Source organism: Psittacula echo (genome assembly GCF_963264785.1).
Source record: "Psittacula echo genome assembly, chromosome: 2".
In the NCBI taxonomy this organism is placed as follows: Eukaryota; Metazoa; Chordata; class Aves; order Psittaciformes; family Psittacidae; genus Psittacula; species Psittacula echo.
In genome coordinates, this window is record NC_137737.1 from 41,376,639 (window position 1) to 41,399,413 (window position 22,775).

Below are 22,775 nucleotides of genomic sequence, written 5' to 3' on the forward strand. Positions count from 1 at the left end.
TATTTATGAAACCTGAGGGGTTTCAGGTCCAGCTATCAAAAAGAAACATAACTAGTATGTTGTCCTAAATGTTTAATTAAACATATTTTAGGTATCCAACTTCGATGCTTAGAAATGTTATTAATTTTTCTGGTACTATTTTAAGACTAAGCTAAAATGACAGATTAAAATTCGGTAGCTCAAGAATATTTGGTACGTGCTAACATTATAATGCTTATTCAATAGGTTTAAGTTATTTCCAAAAGACAGTACCTTCTTTTTTTCTTATGTCCCTTCAAAGTCTATGCACATTAGGAGTTATATGTCCTTGAAGCAAGAAAATGTGAGGGCTTGGTGAAGTAACAAGTCACCTATAAACAACTGGACAGTTTTTTGTGTGAAATAACCCAAGAACTGAGAATTAGAAGAACTAAGATAACAGTGTACTTTCAGCCTTGTAGAAGACATCCCATTCATATTTCTTGGAACTTGGCAGAGTTAATAATTACAGGTAATAGCATACTCTGGATAAATACTGTTTGTCCTGGCACAGGGAAGACAGATGATTGATAACCTACTGCTTGCAATCTCCATTTGAATTTTTTATCTTTCACTTGAAGATAAAACGGACTCTGAGAAGGCAGCTGTTTTAGACAGGGGGTCTGTATTTCTTGCAGCCTTGGGTAACGCAATGTGGCTGCAGTGTGGTGGTGCATCTAAGAGGTGAAACACTGCCTAGAACACTCTGGAAACACTTTCTGGTGAAATTGGAAGGGAGGTACTGGAGTATTTCAGGGAGCACCACTACCAAGTGAGTTTACTGTGGGCCACAAAAAAGACCTGTACAGAAGTTGGGCCAATGGACATTGTCACATTGCAAATCTGCATTTCAGAAGACCAGAACACCATCAATAAAGCATTTACTTCCTGCCCACCAAAAATGTGATAAAAAAGTCTGGGGTCTGTGTTCTTTTAGTTTTTTAATGTTTGTGTAAGCACAGTCACTTGTATAGTCTGCTCTGGTTTGAAGAGGTTATATCTGTTGTATTCATTACTGCTTATGAGCATGATTCCACCACTCCCCCTCCTTCCTCCTCTGACATGCAGCATGATTTTCTGGTAGCCCTTTGGGGAACAGTCTATCTTTCTGTTGTAAATTCAATTATATGGCCTCATGTTCAGTTTTTACCTTATGTTCAGCACTGCTCCAGCCATCAGAATAAAAAAAGAACTCTGGAAACAAAATACGTGATATGCTAGCAGAAGCCAGTGGAAGGTGAGGATGTGCTTCTTATCATTGCTATGTAGCAAGTAGAGGCCTGATGAAAAGTCATATGCTCTTACTGACAGGCATGATTTAGTATAGAAACCTACAACTTCAAAAGTGCAGTAAGTGCAAGTAAAATAAGAATTAATTTCCTACTACCTATCATTTTGCATGGTTTTCCTACATTGGAATTTCATTATTTTGTATTGGACCCGTAATGTTAATGAGTGACTTATTCATTTGAGGAGGTCTTGAAAAACAGAGCAATTTCTGTTGTTTCTAATAAAAACTTCTGTTCTAGACATATAAAATGGCTTTACATAAAATGATAACCGAAGCAAATAAAAAAAAAATACTACACAACCTTGTATAATGCAGAATTTGATGATCCAAAAATGTTGGATAAGGATTGGTTTATGTCTTTCACAATTTTTAGCTTTGTATTACCTGAATTCTGTCACTTCAAAATTGTAATGCATTTGGGTGTCAGAAATAAGATCTAGGTAGAACATAATCATAGAATCATAGAATAGTTAGGGTTGGAAAGGACCTTAAGATCATCTAGTTCCAACCCCCTGCCATGGGCAGGGACACCCCACACTAAACCATGCCACCCAAGGCTCTGTCCAATCTGGCCTTGAACACCACCAGGGATGGAGCATTCACAACCTCCCTGGGCAACCCATTCCAGTGCCTCACCACCCTTACAGTAAAGAACTTCCTCCTTATATCTAATCTAAACTTCCCCTGTTTAAGTTTGAACCCATTACCCCTTGTCCTGTCACTACAGTCCCTGATGAAGAGTCCCCCTTCCTTCCCTCAGCCTTCTCTTCTCCAGGCTGAATAGCCCCAACTTTCTCAGCCTATCTTCATATGGGAGGTGCTCCAGTCCCCTGATCCCGAATTGTTACTTTGAAAACTGTAGTTTAGTTGTCAAGTGAGTCAAGAGATGCCACATGTTTTTATTTGATGATTCCCATGGATCTGTAGCTGTGGCCATGCCCTGATGAACTCCCCCAGCCTTCACAAGAGCTGCCCAGCTCACACTCATTCCACACCTGCACCAGGAAACAAAATGTTTCCGCAGGGCTCAGCTGGGTGAATATTTCATGGACATGCCCAACATAACGCTGTTTGTTTGGCTTGGGCCATGCCTGAGTGATCACCTACCATCTTCTAAGGAGCAGACGGGGAAGGGTCTCATACCTCGTTTTACATAATAGTTCAGTAGGCAGATTAGTCACTCAGCGCATAGAAGGAGTCAGGCCTTGATGCCTTCCTAAGCATGAACAAAACAGTCTGCAGCTACCCAATTGCCATGATATATTCTAGCCTCTGAGCACTACACCCCTCTGTTTGAAGTTCTGCTGTCGTGTAGAAAAGAGAGTCTGGGTCTCCAGTGCCCAACAATATAAGAAATATTCTTATAGTTTCCTGTGTCTACTGTAAGATGTAGAAACTGTACCCTGCCTAAAATAATACCCTCCTAGTCAGGTGCTCTCCTAGGTGAAAAGCTGTCTAAAGCCAAGATAGGAATTGAAAAAAGGTTCATTCCTCCATAGCTGTAACCACTGGGCAGCCACACAAAAGCAGGCATTATGGCCAGCAGCTGCGCAGGATGAAAACTTAGTGAGACACGCTCAGCTTCTTGAAAGAGGGGGTATGTAGGCGATTATCCCAGGACAGTGACGTGGACTGTAGCTCCTGATTTGGAAGGTGCACCTCTAAATCATCCTTACCATGATGTCTGTGCTTCTGAGAGAAGACAGCATGAAAACACTGCTCCTCCTGTTCACTGGAACTACCCAACTTCATACTGACTGTGCTGAACCTACTCTGCTGCTTACTGCAGGGTCTGTTCCAAGGCGCCTGGAACTGATGCACCGCACCTGCACACACCCTGCCATTTTCATAAAAAAAGAATCTTAGGTTTGATTTGGCACTTAGAAGCACAATGCTTAATATACAGCAATCTGCATATCAAGATATACAAAACTGGCTGTGTTGACAAAAGGTCAGGCACAATTTCTAGCTTTCTAATGAACGTGGACCAGCAAAGCAGCAGACCAAAACTGCTGGTGGTGTCAATGAGATTTCAAGTTGCAGCAGAAGTTTTGGTATGAGAAAGTCTAATGCTTTGATCCTGCACATTTCTCTGCCTTTTTCTCTGTGTGCCAGGACCATTGTGGCTAAGGGGATTCTAGGCGGATAATTCCAGGCTCTCCAGACCAGTTTTTGGCTGAGACCTGTTTCAGAGGGCTGCTCCTCATGAACGCCTCCCTGCCAAAGTGGCTGCTCCTGTTTTTCCCCAAGCAGATGCAGAGGCAGTAACACTGCTGGCAGCAGCAATACCAGCGCTTCCATGCTTTCTTTCTCTTGCTCTTGATCCCTGAGTAGTAGGAGCACTGAGGTTAACCTACACTTGTTTTATCTTTATTCTAGCTGGGAACAACTGCTGTGTAATTTATAGAATTAACATATTTCAAATAGTTTCTGATTACCCACCGCTAAACTACAGCAATGGCAGAATGTCACTGCCTCAAACTGTGCATGATAGAAACTGAAATGAACTCTTCCTCCAGTAAATATCCATTGTTGATTAGCTCTGCATCCTGAGAAGAATCCAAGACTCTTAGAGCAAAACAGGTGTTTCTTTTAAGATCCAAGAAGAACTTTTGTTGTTATTTTTGTCATCAAACTTGGCTTTGGGAAAAACAAAAAAGTCTTTTATTACTAAATATGAGTTTCGAATGGTGCCATATTATTTCATCCATGGATGAATCTGAACCTCTTCTACTACGTGATTCATTTCTCCATAAATCCAGAATTCAGCTCAATGCAGAGCATCAAAACGGAGACTGTGTAAAGGCAATAGACATTTACAGACTAGCATGTCATTTTAGTTAAGATAGAAAAGTACATTAATACATTGTTATAGCTCTCTTGCTGGTTCATACAAGAGTCTTCTCAACAACTTATTTGCAGCACCTGTTTCCTTCAGAACACTGAAAATAAGCAAAAAAAAAATAATTCAAAGCCTGAAGATAGCATATGCCATCGCAGCAAAGTAGAGGACGGCATAGGAATGGACATAGAGGCTCAAGCCAAGAGTCTGCCCAACCCCGGCAGTGGCTGGTATAGAAAAGGTTAAGAACAGAGCACAAACACATTTATACATTTCAAGAGTACTGTGATAGGTGACCCACCACCAGCACTGGGATAGTGTGTGGGGCACATGGGCATTCCTCAAGGCAAGCAAGGCTGAGTTCAGACCTATCTCCTGCTGCCCAGGCCCAGCGCTGTGGAGGGGAGGCCTTGGGACTGCTTCACAGGGAAAGCATCGGCACTGCCCCTTCCTGGTACTCAGCTGCACTGGAGCAGAACAAAGTCAGTTACAAGGTGGTTTCATCTTTCCACCACAGGGAGGAAAGCGCACTGATAAACGTGTTTGTCTGTGGGCTGGGATGGTTATGGACCACAGGCATTGCTTTGCACAGAAATATCCCCAACCAGTCTCTCCTCAGCATCTTTGCTGATAGTGCAGCAATGGCGAAACCCTTACCTTGACAAAAAGTGAAAAACCCTCACCTTGGTGAAACCTTGACAAAAGACCTCTTTTTCACCAGTATAATCTGTTTCCCTGAACTGCAGAAGCTAAAAAAGAGCTCTTTGAATGCCATACGTGATCTATGTGATGCACTGGATATTTGCAGCCCTAAAAGCCAGACAGATGCCACCCAAACGCTGAGAAGCGGGGCTGGCAATGCAGTGAGCTCTGGGAGGCAGGACTGAGCAGGGGTGGGAATCGGAGGTCAGCTAAAGCGCGTAAACTGCTGAGTGCTCATCAACACATCCAAACCACAGTGAAGCACTATGCAGCAACGAGAACACATAACACAGCACAGACAGACATGTACAGCCATCTCCTGGCACATCCAGAAAGCCAACCTTCTCCCGCTGCAGCTCTGCCAAGGTGTCTATTACCAGGCAGCTGAACATCTCCCAAAAGGTGAGGGGAGCAACCAAAGGACTCTGTGCAGCTTTTTGTCTCGTGTTTGCTTTGCAATACAGCTATATGGATGGGGGGCATGATTTTTTTCACACTCTTTACCAACAAAGCTATTACAGCAGATAAATTAACAGCTCTTTAGCCCTCTTAATGACCTATTACTTTTTCTATTATACAAACACTTACTCTGACACTGAAAGATATTAGAGATATTGGGATAACCTGATCTGGCCTTCCTTGCTCACTGTCACAGAATTCAGAGTTCAGGTACAGGTAGAGTATGTGCAGAAATGGCAGCAATACAGAGGAAGACACACACACATACATGTCTTTGACCTATAAAAATGTTATTTGTAGGACATAGAAGGTATTAGTGTACTGGAGACACAATGAGGTAGTAAAAGCTTTTCTCTCATTAAAGAGTGAGCTTATTTGCATGCTAATGAACCAGCTAGTTCTTCCAGCTCATTGATGTTTCACTGACACGCTGAGATGCCATCTACGGAAATCATGTGCAAAGCATAATTGAAGCCAGTTCTTGCTTGGGGTTGATAAAGGTTGGGGAAAATACAGCAAGATGAGAAAAACAATCATACCAAAGTAGGCAGCAGATTCTGTCGTTCACGCAGCCCTTTGCCCAGGCTATACCCACCTTCTCAAACACTGCATACAACCAGCTCTCCTTGTTCTATCCTGACCTTGCGAACACAGCAGAGGGTTTCTTTGACCCTGTCTTCCAGCAGTCCTAACACTTGGTGTATGCGGGATCGCCTTGCCTATTTTAGAATAGAGACAAAAGAGGCTCTTCAACAAAAGACTCTTCTAGTAAGTGCAGTGACATTAGGTTTCACATGATATCTACCTGTGAACAAACCTCTTCCAGTCCACCTAAAGCTTTAGAGCTGTCCACTGCTGTTTCTCACTCCCTCATCCATGCTGCATAAAACTGCCAAAAGTAACAGACTCCTCTGTGAACTCCATGGTGGGTAACATCTTTCCCTTTTGTGATGCCAGCGTTGTGAAAGTTCGCTTTAAAACATGGTGCTAAGTTCTTGTGGAACAGAAACTGCTCCAAAGCCAGTTCACCCTTCTGTTGCAAGACAGGTTGACCACCCCACCAGACATCTCAGTGCACGCTGGTCCCACATGTAAATAACAGCTCATAGCTGAAGTGTTCCTTGTTTACTCATTATTGCACTCTCTTGCTGTTTCCAGGAGATGTCCCTACATTGTCTTACTGTTGCTGATACTAATCTCTTGTGTTTTCTAACCTACATCCTGTAGTGGTTTAACCCCAGTCGGCAGATAAGCACCATGCAGCCGCTTGTTCACTCTCTCCCTGCAGGATGGGGGAAGAGAATCAGAAGAGTAAAAGTGAGCAAACTCATGGGCAGAGATAAAGACAGTTTAACAGGCAAAGCAAAAGCCACATGCACAGGCAAAGCAAAAGCCACATGCACAAGCAAAGCAAAACAAGGAATCCACCACTTCCCATGGGCAGGCAGGTGTTCAGCCATCTCCAGGAAAGCACGTAACGGTTATTTGGGAAGACAAACACCATCACTCCAAACAACCCCCACTTCCTTCTTCTTCCCCCCAGCTTCATATAGTAAGCCTGGTGCCATACAGTACGGAATATTCCTGTGGTCAGCTGGGGTCAGCCATCCTGACTGTGTCCCCTCCCAGCCTCCTGTGAACCCCCAACCTCCTCGTTGGTGGGGTGGTGTGAGGAGCAGAAAAGGCCTACTGTGAGTGAGTTTAATCCTAGCTCCACCTGGTATTAACAGGAGCTGCACTACCAAAAAGAGAGCTAAATGATCAAGGGCTGGTCCTTAGGTATGCATAAATATATGAAAAAACAAAAAAAGCCAGGGGCCTTAAGACCAAACACTGGACATGCTTAGAGCTGTTCAGGTACTAAATTCCTTCAGGAATTCCCAATGACCAGACAGCCTAGTGTCAGGAATTAACAGGGAAAAAGAGCTTTGCAGCACTGGGCCACATGTCACATTGGAAATGGCAGTTTCCACAAGCCAAGTGCTGTGTAGCATGTGGTATGCTTCTAAAATACAGACAACACGAAATGCAGGGAGAGTTCAGGATGTGGTGTTATGTGTGCCAAGGAGGACACTGCTCTGATGGTCAGGGAGCCTTCTCCAGGGCAAAACCTCTGGCCAGAAATCTGCAGTTATTTACACAGGGATTAGTCTGTCACTTTTGCTAGCATGGAGTAGGGGAAGGATAAGAAAGGACCACCACCAGTTCAGTGTGTTGTTGCTACTTGCAGTGTATTCACTGACCACAGAAATCCAGGAGCAGACAGGAGTGCAAACTTCAGTCAGGTCTGTGCTCAGTTTTGGTACTGAAATCCCACTGAACATTAGGTATTGGGAAGGTGTCTTTGCTTGCCACTAGAGAATTAAAGCAGTGCATGCTAATAAACAAGCTAACAATACCTGATCTACTATTGTTTCTCCCTGCTAGATGAATGGCAGTATGGTGTGGAAACAAGAGGTCTGTGCGAAACGCAGAGCCTGCTTTGATCCTTTCTATGCTCCTCCTACATAGCAAATAGGGACTAGAACACTTACAGCAGCAGCTTCAACTTGGTACACTCTGTCTTTTAAAAGGCTCCTAAACCCAGAGCTGCCACAGAGGTAGCTGTCCCTGCAGATCTGGCCAGCCTTACGTGACATGAAGCTGGAGCAGGAGTTTTTGCTCACCCAGAGTTGCTCAGATGGCCTCTGAAAAGAAAACCCCATCTCCCATTGTTGCAGGAGTGGGGATTGCTGGGCCAGGGTACCACCAGGCACTCCATCGTCATGAAATGGAAAACCAGCTCATGCCCTGACAGCAGCATGCCAGTTTCTCCCACAGACACCTGGGGAGCATGCTGGAGACCAAGGATTATAACCAAATCCTGAAGTGCTGCTAAAAGAATGAGTTAGAGGCAGGCAAATCACACTAGGCAAAGCAGAACTGCACACTGTTCACATGCAAAACCCTCGGGCAGCTTTCTGAGTGGTGTTTTGTACTGCTTCCACTTTACTACATGTTTCCTATTTTTCAAATAACATATGCATTTGAGAAAGTCACAGTCTGGTTTTAGGTTGCAACTGAAACACTAAAAAGCCTCCAGAAACCCAGATGCCAAATGCATTTTGAGACATTTCCCCATCCGTCCCCTATACATCTACTTCACCAACAGTCCTGTTCATTCCTCCATAATGCTTACCCAAGTGAAATCAAGAGGCAAATGCAGCCTCCCTGTCCAGCCATGAGGCAGGTCATTCATAAGAAGCAGGGCATGCACTCAGCCCCATACTTTTCTCCTCTCTTCTAAACCAAAAGCACCTCAGTGAAGATGAGTTACCAGCAGGAAATCAGTGGGTGACTGCCATCATGCCTGTATCACAGCAAAAGGGATATGGAGGAAACGCAGAATTTGGGGGGGATTTTTAAGGAACATGATTTTGTGCTTTTCCTGATAGAAAATGCATTAAAAATAAATCTGGGGGGGGTCATCTAAGAGAGAAGGCAAGAAGGTTCATAACTGCATTTATGTGAATCCCAAATTTAAAAATACATCTCAGATGAATGAGAGGGAATAAAACCTGTCCTGGTGAGCCCTGCTCCTCAGGAACTGCCATTTGCTGGGAAGGAGGCAAACTCTGTTATCAGGGAAGTCTGCTGAAGGGAGAGCAATTTCCCCCAGTCAGAGTGAAGCATGACATACCCCACTCTTAAATCATTTATATTTTACTTTTTTATGATGCAATCGTGAATTAGCTTTTTCTGCATTTGTAATTAGAGGCTAGAACAGATGGTCAGGGCTTAGTTCAGGGTGATAAATCCATTAAGATAACCTACAGAAAGCTGCTGCTACTGCAGTTGCTGCCAAATAACTGTTCATTCAAAGTTTTTTTCAGGCTCTGGGTACTGAGTGGAAGAAGAACCAGCCCAGTTCTTCACTACCTTGAGGTACAAGGGATAAAAATTGCACACAAGTTTGGGGAATGTATTATTACTGTCTATGTGGCTGAAGAAACTTCACGGTATGATACAGGGAATGCATGGGGCAATCCAGGGGAGAAGCCTGGAGATATTGCTTCCCAGCAGCTGCCCCTGCAGATACGCTCACTCCATCCCAGAGCGTGTGTGTCTGCTTTTCCAAGTGGATGAAATTTAGCTGAACAGGCAGCCTGGTTGCAGAATAGAGTTTTCTATCAAGGAGTGATTGCAAAATATCCATTTGATTTTGAATTCATGTCTTCACCCATTTTGCAATAAATTTCTCAAAGCATTAGAATCCTATAATAGTTTATGCTCGACAGGACCTATGGACAGCATTTGGTCAATCAAACTCAAAGCATTTGTCACAGTGGACCAAACCTGTAGGTCCCTTCCAACGGAAACTAATTTCTCTCTTCTCCCCTCCTCTCCTTTTCTTTCCTCTCCGCTCCTCCTCTCCCCTTTCCTCTCCTCTCCATCTCTCCCCTCCCCTCCCCTCTCCATCTCTTTTCCTACCATATTATATTCAAATCCTAACCTTAGGCTCCAGCAGAAGGTTCCTACTTAAGCTAGTCCTCAATTATGACCTATTTTTTTTGCTATCTTTGGATAGCACTGCCATATGGAAACAGTATCTCCATACTCAAGAGTTTCATCACATCTGGGCAGCTAGAAACTAGCTGTGGAGTTGTATCAGGTCTGTTAGAGGAAAGACTCTGCTGTGGAAGGATGTGGAGTTCCTGTCATCATCTCTTGTCATCAGCAGTGAAGATTCCTGTGGGGAAAACAGAGCCTGCCACAGATACAACCTACCCACCAAAGTACGTGCTCATGCTGGTCCCCTTTCCTTCATTCTCCAGGGACTTGGGCACACAGTGCCACTACACAGGACAGGTCTGAGCTAAATTCTTGTACTCTGAGCTCCCATATGTTTCAGTGGAACATTCCATAGGAGGGGACATACATTACATATGACAAAATGAGCAGAGGAAACCTGACTGCATACAAGCACATATAAAATACGAACACCACTATTTCAGTGTTTCTTCTGCATGTAGTAAGGTTGAGGGGCTTTATTAACAAAGGCTGCTTAAGCAGAGGTTTGCATTTGAACAAGGGTTCATTTGATTTCTGCTCCTCACTGTTTCCTGGCTGACTGCTCAGTATCTGCCAGTGAACGCATTATGTGATGCTCTGCTTGTCCCCAAAGCTGTCAGTCAGCACAGAGCCTGGGCTAGGACATGGTTGGAGCCCGAATAAATATTAGCAGGATAGCCTGGACCGTGACCGCTCCCCTCCTCTTCTTGCCTTCACACACCAACACACATGATGCTGCTGCTGCCTCGGCACAAAGTAATGCTACAAGAGGAACTGGGGAGCTTCTCCCCCATCTACACACCTCTAATATGACACTGCGATTTTGATGAGTGACCCTTCCCTGGATGCAGCTTGTGCCTGTGCTGGATGGAGCCAGGTGATGTTTTTAACAATAAACCCACTGAATTACTATTCAGAGAGAATCTACTTGGAAATTTACATAATGTAGCTAGGGGAGACTTTTGAACTGCTTCCCCTCGTGCATGAGGGAAGGAAAAAGGAGGAAAATTAAGTAACAGCCTAATTGGCTTTTATAACAGTCTATGGGGAGAGATGCAGGACGGTTCTCTGCCTAGCTACGAGGCTTGATATGTGCTGTAACCATGGGAAGCGACATTAGAGGCATGACAGGACAATGATTTGGTTTTTCAGCACTGAAGATGTGAAAAATGAAATACATCCAGCCAGGGGTTGTTTTCTGCTTGAGGAAGACCTGTCATGCAGGTTCAGGGGACTGCAGGTCAGGCTTCTGTTGGAGGGAAGAATGGAGGATTCACTCTGCTGGTGTACCACCTCCAATGTGGATCACAGCTGCTGGGGTGAACAGGATCTGCCTCTTCCACCACTGTGCTCATTTTAATCAAGGAGCGCCTTGCAATAAACTGGGTAACAGAGAGGACCACCAGCCTAATGCCTTCTGCTCCTTCTGCGCCTGCTGCTCCCCTGTGTGCACAGTCCAGGTGCCAGCCCCCTCCTCCAGAGCCCAAAGAAGATGGCACAGCAGCAGACCTCAGTTCAGCTCCCACTGCCTCGAAACCACTGCATTTTGGGATACAGCAGTAACAGGGAGCTTGCAAGGAAGATATTGATGGTTCATTTTTCATTTGATTTTGTCTTCAAAAAAGCACCCATTAAATCAATGTCAATTACATTAAAACATGCAAGTTTCAGGACTAATCACTTTCTCTCACCCGCCTCCATTTCCCAGATCCTTCAGGGAGAACTCCATTGATTACCTGCCCTCGTCAGCAGCAACCACTGCCTGAGATCAAGGCCAGGAGGAACAGGAGGAAAATGCCACTCTTCCACAGCTGAACCAGAGACAATGGCAGTGAGCACTGGGAGTGACACCATCTCCTGCCAGCACTTTGAGGCCTAAGCCATTTGCCAGAACTGGGGAGTGTCCGATTGGGTCTCCTCAAAAAAGGCTCCCTAACATGTTCCAATTCCCTCCTAAACCATGGCTAAATCATTGATAGAAGCCCTCTGCCAGCACTGTGAGCTCAGGCAAAACCATCTCCTCCCTGCCCAGCAGCACTGCTCTCCTACCACTCTGAACCATGGTCCTGAGGACCCACAGGCACCATCACATCCCCAGGGGATTTATCAAGGTACTCTGGCTTCACTCCACCACGCCTGTTTATATATAGGACAAAGCCACTAATCAGCTGTGTGTCCCACTCTCCTCCGCCACTGCAGGCAGTGAATGCAATCACCTACAAGCTTTGCTGCTGTCTTCTGGTGCATGAGGATCCAAGCAGAGGATTTGATTACAGCCATGGTACTGATCATATGCTGTGCTGGATGTCCTCAGCTGCCACTGAACTCACAGTCTTAGGCATGAGAATGGTTCAATAAGGGTGTGTATACACAGGACTGATCACACAACACTATTTTTTTGCTTTGATTTTAAAATTAGGCTAGAAGAATTAGACCAAAAAGAAAGTATTTTTGTTTTAAACACCATTCATTATCCAGTGCAACCAAAACAGTTCCTTCCACACCATTCAGTGATGACCTAATTCCAAATCAGAAATGGAGCTATCAGGGAAAAAAAGGCCAGACAACAGCATTAATTAAGGCTTAACCTGGAAAACTGCCTTGTGTTTAGGTCTACCTTTTAAGGCCAGGAGCCCAAACTAAACCACGTGTCCTATTACAGCTATATTTATAGACCAAGCCAAAGCAGCTGTGACTGCAAATCACACCACGTTCTCAATCAATACAACTAAGAGTAATGCCTGCAAGATTCATTTTAAGAGCACTTTCGCGTGTAAACACCAGACTTGTTCTCCTTAAAAACAACTTAAAAACAGCTGCAAGCAAATGCCGCGGCAGGATTGTGCTGCATTTTAAGCTGAGCTCTTAAAGAAAGGATCGAAACCTTTACCTGCAAATGCTGCATTGGTGTTTAAGGGGGTGCTTTACTCATAAGGTGCAGTTATTCAGGTTGAACGCATGGATTAGATACAGAACGCAACGGGGCGGGACCGGGAGAGACGCCGGACGCGGCCCTGGGCCGCGTCCGGCGTCTCTCCCGGTCCCGCCCCGTCGCTATGCCGTTTCCTGTACTCCGGAGGGTGTTCGGGAGCTGCCGCCTCCTCCTCCTCCTCCACAGAGGAAGCTCCAGCAGCAGCAGCAGCCGCAGTGGCACAGGTACTCTCTGCCTGGAGCATAGGGAGATGGGGGGAAAGGGCAAGGAGCTGCCCTGCGTTGGGAGGGTATTCCGGACCCTGGTGTCCTCTAGCTGATCAGAAAGGGCTATATCAGCCTGTTGTAGGTATTTCTCTTGAATTGGCAGGCTAAATTATAGGTGTTTATAGTTAAACTGTGATTTTAAGTTTTACTTTTTCCCCCCGTATCACCTCTGCATTGCAAAAGATGAGTCCAGACAAGCATTTATCACTCGGACTGATTTTTTTCCAAGGATCCTATGCTGATGAGCAGTAAGTGTGGAGGTAGTTCCCCATGTCACACTTTTGATTAGGAAGGAATGAAACTGTTCTATTCATTGTTTTTCAGACAATCTATTAATTCTTTTCCAATCCCATACCACCATAAATGTTCTGTATGGTGTGTACAGACTCATGCCTGGAGAAGAGAAGGCTGTGTGGAGACCTCATAGCAGCCTTCCAGTATCTAAAGGGGGCCTACAAGGGTGCCAGAGAGGAATTCTTCATCAGGGACTAGCGACAGGACAAGGGGTAATAGGTTTAAACTTAAACAGGGGAAGTTCAGGTTAGATATAAGGAAGAAGTGCTTTACTGTGAGGTGGTGAGACACTGGAACAGGTTGCCCAAAGAAGTGGTAAATGCTCCATCCCTGGAAGTGTTCAAGGCCAGGCTGAACAGAGCCTTGGGCAACCCAGTCTAGGGTGAGACGTCGCTGCCCATGGCAGGGGGGTTTGGAACTACATGATCTTATGGTCCTTTCCCACCCTAACTATTCTATTCTATAAGGAAGGAGCACCAGCATACCAGCAGTTGTCCCAAGCCAGCACAGAGGGCTGTGCTGGCCAGGTGGATGGTACCTTGGGTGCCCATTTCCAATCAGAGCCTTCTCAGGAGGTGTGCTAGAGCTGCTCTCCCTATGTTGCACACAGAATGGAAAGCAGATGCAAAGTCCTGCTCTCGCCCCTGCTCTTTTGTCTCTCAACTGCCTTCCTGTGCTCTGTCTGTACCCATAGAAACTTTGAGAGAATTGAGGTGATGATGGAAAGCATGGACAGTCTAAGCTGAAATGGTTTTAAAATTAATGTAAATTATCTTTCTGTATACAGCTGAAGGCTCAGGCTCTCTGACTAAACAAGCTGAAGCAACTGCTGCTACAGACTGGAAAAAGAAATTGACTCCAGAGCAATTCTATGTTACAAGACAAAAAGGAACTGAACCGGTAAGCAAAAGCATTAATCCTGTCCAAGGTTAAGCCCCCTTCTCTGCCTGCTAGGCAGAGAAAAACCTGCTCTGGGGAGCTGTCACCACTCAGTTGCTTCCTCTGCCTTCCTATGGATGAAAGGTAGACTCAGCGTACTGAATTGGGTGGATTCTGTTCTGATCCAGACTGGTTTGAGGATAAAAAAAAACATTCTACATCATTTTCATATTTGGTGTTTTTTTTTCCTCTGAGATACTCTACTGCCAGCTCAGCCATCTGTGTGACAGTAATGGAGACCTCTCCAAAGGGGAGGGAGAAGATCACACTTTGGTCCTATAGTCCCCTTTTTTAGACCATATGTAGATTAGCCATGGAAATCTTATACATAGCACTCCATTCAGGAGCTGGGTTATCCCTTGTGTGCCAGGTCACCACCCACCTTGTCCCCGTGCCTTGCTTCTTTCTGTGATAGAGGCCAAGCAGAATTGTGGGTGTCCCCAGCCCAAAGCCAAGGCTTCTGCATGCGTGGAGCATGTACCATGAGATTAAACCATGTGAGCCATGCCAAAATCCTTATCTATAAAATAAGGGTCCCAATTCCAGAGAGTCCCTTTGTAGAGCCACTTTGAAGTCGTGGCACTCCACAGCAGAGCCCTGGTCTTTGCGATGCTGCACATTTCACAAGTTCCTTAGAGGTCACGACTCCAGCCCTGGTACCTGGATGATTTATGCATCTGACTGCTCTCGAAGTTTCTGGGGGCAGGGGATAGTCTTCACTATTAATCCAAAGGCATCCTGCCCTTCATTTCTTTAGGCTCCTAATGTTTGTTCTTCAAAGCCCCCCTGTGAAGCCTTCTTTTTATGGTTTTTCTCCTGTTTTGAATCTGATTCCTACATGCTTGTTCCAGATGGTGAGCTTTAAAGACCTACATTATTAACTTCCATTTTTTTTCTTCCTTTTTTAAAAGCCATTTAGTGGGATCTATCTGAATAACACAGAATCAGGAATATACTGCTGCGTGTGCTGCAATGCCCCGCTGTTCAGGTAACACCCTTTAGATTTCACCGCATCCTTAAAATGTCCAAGCTATGACAGGAGGAGAAGTATCTTTTCATGAGAGGAATGGGAAGCTTAGGTCAGAAGAACAATTCTTTGATGCCAGAGTGCTATGTACAGGATTTCCAGCATACCTGTGGTGGTACAGGTACGAGATAGGCCCTTTTCTCGAGCATATGAGGGTCTCCAGTGGCCAGCAGGCAATAGCTGATACTTTAAGGTCTGCCTTTGTCTCCTGCCACACACACTGTCCTTCTTGATTGATTATAATCCTCTGTTTAAGAGGTCCCTAAGCCACAAGCTGCCACAAAATACATGTATTTATGTGTGAGTATCACTGTATGTTTGCTCTGTTCTTGTGCTCTTCCACAGCTGTCTTCTGCCACTTGTGCTGCTGGGCTAGAGAGACTTTTGGTCTGCTTTTGTCTAGATGTTGTTATGTTCTTACTGCTGGGTCCCTCGTACTGGAGCTGAAGTCTTCTCTTCACCTCCACCCCTTTCTTGCTCCCTAAAGGAAATTCCACTATTTTTGCTTTTTTGGTTACATTTACTTTTTAAAACCTGTTTGTAAACAACTGTGCTGTTAACCTCTGTGCTCTTTACAATACTATATATTTTGCAACTTCATTAAAGTCTAAGTAAAAGGAAATAGAATGCCTCGGAGTAGGATATTCAGAAGGTGTTCTGTTCTCTGTAACTGCACCAGAAAAGACAGTTCCTCATATTTTTGATCTAGAAAATAGCCCTTATTTATCCCCAACTGAGAGTTCAATGGAATATGGCTGATATGCCCATTTTTATGAAAAGATGCATCACAGATCAGAACTTCAATGGGAAGCTGAGGAACAAGAGATCTGGACAGTAAGAAAGGGGGGAAAAGGTAATGACTGTATTAGAAATAAACCTAAACTAAGCAATTAAGGGGTAAAATTTGAGTCTGATAACTGGGAACTGTTAGTTATCCTTTGGCCACGTACAGAAAGCTATTGTTATGCAAATGAACATTTGCTTAAATGTGTCTTTTTCTGTAGAGGTTTGATAATAAACACTTTTAAGTACATTTACTTCAGAAATTAGAACACATTGCGGAATATTCTGAAGACAAATACAAAATCTAAAAATACCTCTGAAAAATTCAGATAAATGAGAGAAATTTTAAATTATTAAAATATTATTTAAAAAATATTAAAAGTATTAAATTATTAAAGTATTTTAAATTAAGCTGTGCAAGAGCTCCTTCAGTTCCCTCAAATATTCCTTCAATTTAGGTTTCCCTTATATTAGACAATAGATATTGACAGGCCAACATGAAGAGAGATGAGCACTGGAGGGAATTGCTTCTGCTGCTAAACTAATAACGAAACAACAATATCGCCAAACAGTCATGCTGCTTTTTGCGGTATCCACTCTCGGAGAATATAGGCACTTCTGTTTAAAGCATAAAATAATGCTGAGTGATACAGAGAAATTAAACCTCCCACAAACTTACAGAAAAATAAATAATAAAAAAAGCCTGTTAAGAAAATTGAAAATTACTAAATGTGCAAAATGGTCTGAAAATATATTTTCCATGAGTGCATTATGTTGTGGAGGACACTAAATATGAGGGGGAAATGGTATTTGATAAGAGATTCATTCATTATGTTTATTTCCTAGTGCATTTAAAAATGCCCTTTCTTTTCCAAATGCATTAGATCATTAGCTACAGGTAAACATGAAGCATTTCCTCCTTTCTTTCACAGTATACATGTGTGTATGCATTTATACCAGAATTTATTACCTTCTGCTACCAAATACTCATTTGAAAGAGTTAGAAATACATGGAACAAACCCCTAACCTTTATAGATAGCAAATTGCAGTGCTTTAATGAAAACTCAATCCTTCAGCGAACCATAAACCTACAGCTGAGATTCATACAGCAAAAAGCACTTTTTAGAATTATCTGGATTCCATCCAGGACGACTGAAATAGGGATCAAAGTAAATGACATGTGTTGGAGGAATGGTGTGTCGAAGGGTAATCTAATGCATATGTTTAGGGAAAGTCCATTTATCCATAAATTAAGTGGTGAAATACTTCAAAGGACAAATATGATCTTGAACAGCAATATTTTGGGGTACTAAAATGTTTCTGTTAGGGAATCTAAGTGATATTACTGTTAGTAAAACCACACAGAGACCATTTCTGTTGAGAGCTAGTTTAACAGTTCACAAGATTGATCCTTTAGCAGTGGAAAATATCTACAATAAACTGAAGCATTGTCAGTGGCATGTAAGGGACGGAATCAGTCAGGGTCATATGCAAAACCCACATAGCATTAAAGACCTTCCTTGACTCTACAGGGTTTCAGAGAGGATCCTTGTACCTGTATATGAATAAGCAGAAGGGTCCCTGTGTCAAAAGAGTTCTGATTGAAATATTGTGAAAATAAGAAAGAACCTGATACGTGGGTAGACTCCACAACTTGTTAAAGTTGTAAAGTAGGTATGCTTTATTCAGCGCCGAGACACATGGGGGATCGCTCCTCCAAAGGCATGCGTGCGTCAGCATTGTTCTCCTTCATATTTATACATGTTCATGAGGTTACACAACACACTTATACGTATTCATGACCTATCCCCTCTCATATTATGATGAGGTAAAAGGTCCTTGCTTGCATAGTGTCTCCTGGTGGTCGTGGGCGAGGGTCTCAAGGTGAAGTAAAGAGTCTTCCTTGAACTTTTCACCTCTAGTCATTGCGCATGTTCCCTGGTGATTTAGTCACTATCCAAACGCAAAATTGATTTCAGCCGGTTTGGGGGTCCAGAGAACAGGAACCGAGTTACTGTTCCTTCCTCTTATCAATAGCTTTGGTCCTCTCACCCTGTTCCGGCAAGCACGATAAGTGTTGAGCACGCATTTGTTGAGTAAGCATGAATAAACAGTAACATTGTTACGCAAGCGGCTTAGCCCTAACCCTCCTGTACCTCGGTTAACCCTTCACATCAAACCAGTGCAGGTACATGCCCAGGAAACTCAGGAGCCATGTGCAGACATTTGTGTTCCGCCAGGTTATTCTTTGGGACTCTGGCTGGTAGGCAGTGTTGGCGTGGTTTTGTAGCAAGGGGAGGCAGGAAGCCTTTTTTAGCTAGAATGAAATAGGCCTGGAGCCCTAAAATCTTCTTACACAAACACAGTCTGCAAACTGCATTTTCTCCAGTGCTGCCTGCTTCTGTGCTGTGTCCTATTTCTCCTCAGTTTTAAGGAAGGGAGGAGATGGAAGAGCATTTCTCATGGGTCTTTATGGAGTGATGTAAACGACTGAGCAACAGCCCCCACAAAAATTAGCCTTCTGTTCTGTATTTGCAAGTTCTCCTTTATTTCCACAGTTGCATTGCTCAAAGACAGCCCCGTACAGTTAATTATAAAACACATGCTCAAGCATGCCCTGTTGTTTGGGTTGGATTTTTTAAGCTTTTTGCCCAGCTTGTTTGTCTTTTCTTTCTAAAAGGCACTGCAAGTAAGATTTTTCTGCACTGTATTAACATCCCACCAAAATATACATGATCTGTACTAGATATTTTGCTTTAAATTCTGTGTTAACTAATGGACTCATGCCGATCACAGAGCTGCTGCTGGTGTTGGTGGCTCCATCCACCACTAGATGCCAGTAAGAGCACTGGGTTTGTGAAATGGGATAAACCATGGAAAATGGGAAGGAAACAGTCATGCGGGGTCTCCAGACCACTTACTCCAGAGTCTGTTTTCGTTTCTCACTCTTAACTCACACTAGGTCCCTCCTCGCTAGGAGAAAGTACCTATTGCTGGCGAAGCTTGCACAGCCTTAAACAGGATGGATTATCTCATTTCTGTGTGCTAGATCCCAAAAATATTTTCTGATCGTATTTTCCAACATACTCTAGGTTTTGATATGCAACTAAACAGGCCTGGTAATCCTGGATGTTAACAGGAGGCACCCACAAGTGCCTCAGTTGTTGGAAAAAGCTTTTTTCAAGCTTTATAGAATGCCAGTCTGTCAGTGAAGCAAAAGCTCATGTTGTAAACTGATTGAGAATTCTCTTTGGAAAAGAGCTTCCAGCACAGTTTGATGCCAGTGAGAAAATATTATTAATATTTTCTGTGCCAAATATTATTAATAGCAGTACAAGACAGGGATGAGGGAAAAAATCCAATGTTCTTATGAAAATCAGATTTTTTTGTAATATGTCTGTTATTTATTAAGAAGAAAATCTGATTTCCCCTATAGCTCAGAAAAGAAGTTCAATTCTGGGACTGGATGGCCATCATTTTCTGAGGCTTATGGTACCTGTGGCAGAGATGAAAGCAATGCTAATATTATGAGACGACCAGATAACTCATTGGGATCAACTAGAACTGAAGTTGTCTGCAAACAGGTATGTTTATTTTGGAGGTGATACCCAAAGACCCACATCTTAACAAATACATTTTCTTTGTGCCCATGAATGAATCTACCTAAATACAATAGTGAGAATTACTCTTAGTAATAGTGCTTATCACTGCAACTGTTCGGACACATGAGTAGTTTGAAGTATCAAGTATAGGCAGTTGGTCTGGGTTGAAGAAATTATGTGACTAGGGAAAGCAGTTGTTTAAGTATAGCCAAGGGCTGGAGTTTAGGCAGAAAGCATATTCAGATGACCACAGGTGAACTGCAGGACGGAAAACACACGGTAGAAGGGACTCTGAGATTTAGCCCATTTTGCTCCATCACAGGGGCAGTTCTTCCTGATTCAGTCCTCCTAAATGTTAGCTGAAGATGTTCTTAAAATACGCAGTGATGGAGACACCACAGCCATTGAAACTTACTACTGTTTGCCCTGCACAGCAGTGGTTGTGCCATACGTCTTCACAGCTATCTTCTATGGTTTCTCTTATTCCACAGAAGCCACCCTTCTATTTTGAGTAGCTATTTTGACTCCTTGAATCATCTCTTTTCTAGACTAGAAAGGCCTGGTTCTTTTTATGCAGTGTTTTTTAGTGTTAGTCATCTTGTTGCTGTATTTTGCACTCCTTCCAGTTGATCCTTTTCCTTCTTGAGTACAGTGCAGACCTAGACATAGCACTGCAGGTGTGCCTAGCCTGCATCAGAGGCTGTGTAGGTGTGTTATAGTGTTCCTGATCTTACACCTTTACCTTTCCACAGCCCATGACCCATACTTCTTTTAGGACTTGCTGTAATACCCAGGTTGTCTTCCAAAGAACTGCTACCCATGACCATCTATTTCCAGCCCTAAACCTGTGCTATTTATTACTTTTGTTAAGGTATAAAAGTATGCAATTGAGTGGAATGAATTGCGTCTTAGGCTTTTGGGTTTGGGGGTTTTTTGCTTGTTTTCCCAAACTGTTAATATTGCTAACACTGCCCTCCAGTGTGCTTGCAGCCCATTCTAACAGGATCAGGTATTATGTGCAAATGTAACAAGCATTTATTGCAGCGTTCATGTTTGCAGGAATATCCAGCAATCAGCTTTCAAGAACCCCAGCTGAAGATAACCTTTCAATTATATAATGAGCCACTGATAGCTGTTCTGAGTCCTATTTCTTCCCGTCAGCAACTTTAGGAAGGAAATCGTAGCTGACCTGTGAGAAGGCCCTACAGTGACTGCCTCAATTAACTTGACATTTTCATTATATATTGAGATGTCTGAATCCTCCCATTTATTTCCTATCCTTTCTGTCATTAGTACCTTTCAACTTCCTCTTCTGCGCTCTGCTTGTTTGGGGGCAGTTATTCGCCCGCTGACAAGAGGTGTCTTACTCCAGGATGTATTTCTAGTCTCTCCCCAAGACTTCCCCACCAACATAACAGTGAATTCATCATACAAGTTTTTTAATTCGAGTTAGTACCAAGTCGATCCATAATTGCAGTGGTAATAATGGTACATGATTTCTGTTGCAGTGTGATGCCCATCTAGGCCATGTGTTTGATGATGGTCCCCCACCTTCTGGGCAGAGGTTCTGTATCAACAGTGTTTCCTTAAACTTCAGACCAGGCTCTGGTCAATGAGAAGTGGATCTCTGTGGCTTATAGAACATCATTTTACTGCTTATACAACAGGCTTGTGAATAATTCATGCTTTTAGTATAGAACTCAAATTTTTATGCCACTGCAGCTTTGCTTTCCAGCTGAGTGTTGATAAAATACATATTTTTGTGTTAAATCTTTGGCAGTCTGCTTTTTCATGATTAGTGTGATGTAAATGTTGATCTGTTTATTGTATTTTTTTAATTAAAAATATCTATGCAATAGTTCACATTCATAATTATTAATATGAACTGCACTGAGGCTGCTGAAATGAAGTACTCTCCTGAACTTGACTTTGCTAACGCTGAACAGTAGTTGTGGCACCCAGGAATACAGATGTACAAAAGCCAAAGCTTTTACTTCTGTAAAATCATTGTATCCTTCTAAAGGGATGTAAAAATAACATGAAGCTCCAAACAAGGTTTGAGGCGGGTTTTTTTTTGCTGATGTGAGAGTTCTTTAACCAAGCCAAGTGACTTTTCCATGAACCAATAAAAGCAGAAGGAGAGCCTAATTAAAACTATTCCAGGCCACAGAACCAGTGAAGACACAGAGTCTTTCTTCTTTAAAATCAATGGCTTTGATTCTGTGTCCAATAGCTGAAGTAGGGTTTGCTTCAGGAACTTCCTCTTACAGAATTAATATGATAATAATGTAACAATCTGTGTAATATCTCCACATTTCTGTTATCATTTGTGTATTTCAGAATCCCAAAATAAAAATGAATGTGAAATTGACTGTACGGGGAGGGGGGCAAGAATCAGCATCAAAAAATGTGTTCAGTAAAGTGATGCTTTTGTTAAAAACATACCTTGTCTGTTCTTATTTGTGCAAGTTTGTAAATAATTCTGTATTCTCCCAAGCATTGTTACCATGGTTTGCTGTAACAGGAAGATAAATTGTATGTTTGTTATTGAGCTTTCCCGCTTTCAGGTTTTTTCCAGAGAAAATAATCTCTGAGTCAGAACATCAGCTTCACTAAACTGGCTGGATTTAAATGCTTCCCTGCTGAGAGTTACTAGGCAACATCTCATTTGGCTTTACCTATAACAGGCTGTTTCCATTCTCCCCACTTTGGTTGCCTCAGTAATAAAAAGGGTGTGTTCATTTACTAGTGTAGTCTTAAAACTGTTTAAATGTCTTCAGAAAATGGACCTCTGTTCCACTGAATTTACCTTTGCTCCTTCTGTTTTGGAGCTCTGTAGCTTTTCATTCTCCTGTACTTTCTACAGGAGAGCTCTACAATTTCATAACTTCAAAAAACAACATATGAGGGCAATGATCCCTATAGCCAACCTAAACCAGAACAGCACAAGGGCCACCAGAGGCATGAAGCAGACACTTGCTGCTACTGGTTTTATGTAGTGTCATAAATGGTGATGGTCACACTGTCATGAGAGGTGTCTGTTAATGGCACTCACATGCTGCCTCCTG

At 43.1% G+C, this 22,775-nt stretch overlaps 1 protein-coding gene across 1 annotated transcript; it reads left to right on the forward strand.

Annotated features, from left to right (window-relative positions):
• Positions 1-12,919: 12,919 nt before the first annotated feature.
• MSRB2 (methionine sulfoxide reductase B2) lies at positions 12,920-22,186 on the forward strand (the record flags this gene model as incomplete). Its single annotated transcript, XM_080610487.1, has 5 exons — positions 12,920-13,019; positions 14,143-14,255; positions 15,206-15,282; positions 19,542-19,689; positions 21,216-22,186. The coding sequence occupies 5 exons, from the start codon at positions 12,920-12,922 to the stop codon at positions 21,321-21,323; spliced, it is 546 nt and encodes a 181-aa protein (XP_080466613.1). The 3' UTR covers positions 21,324-22,186.
• Positions 22,187-22,775: the final 589 nt, after the last annotated feature.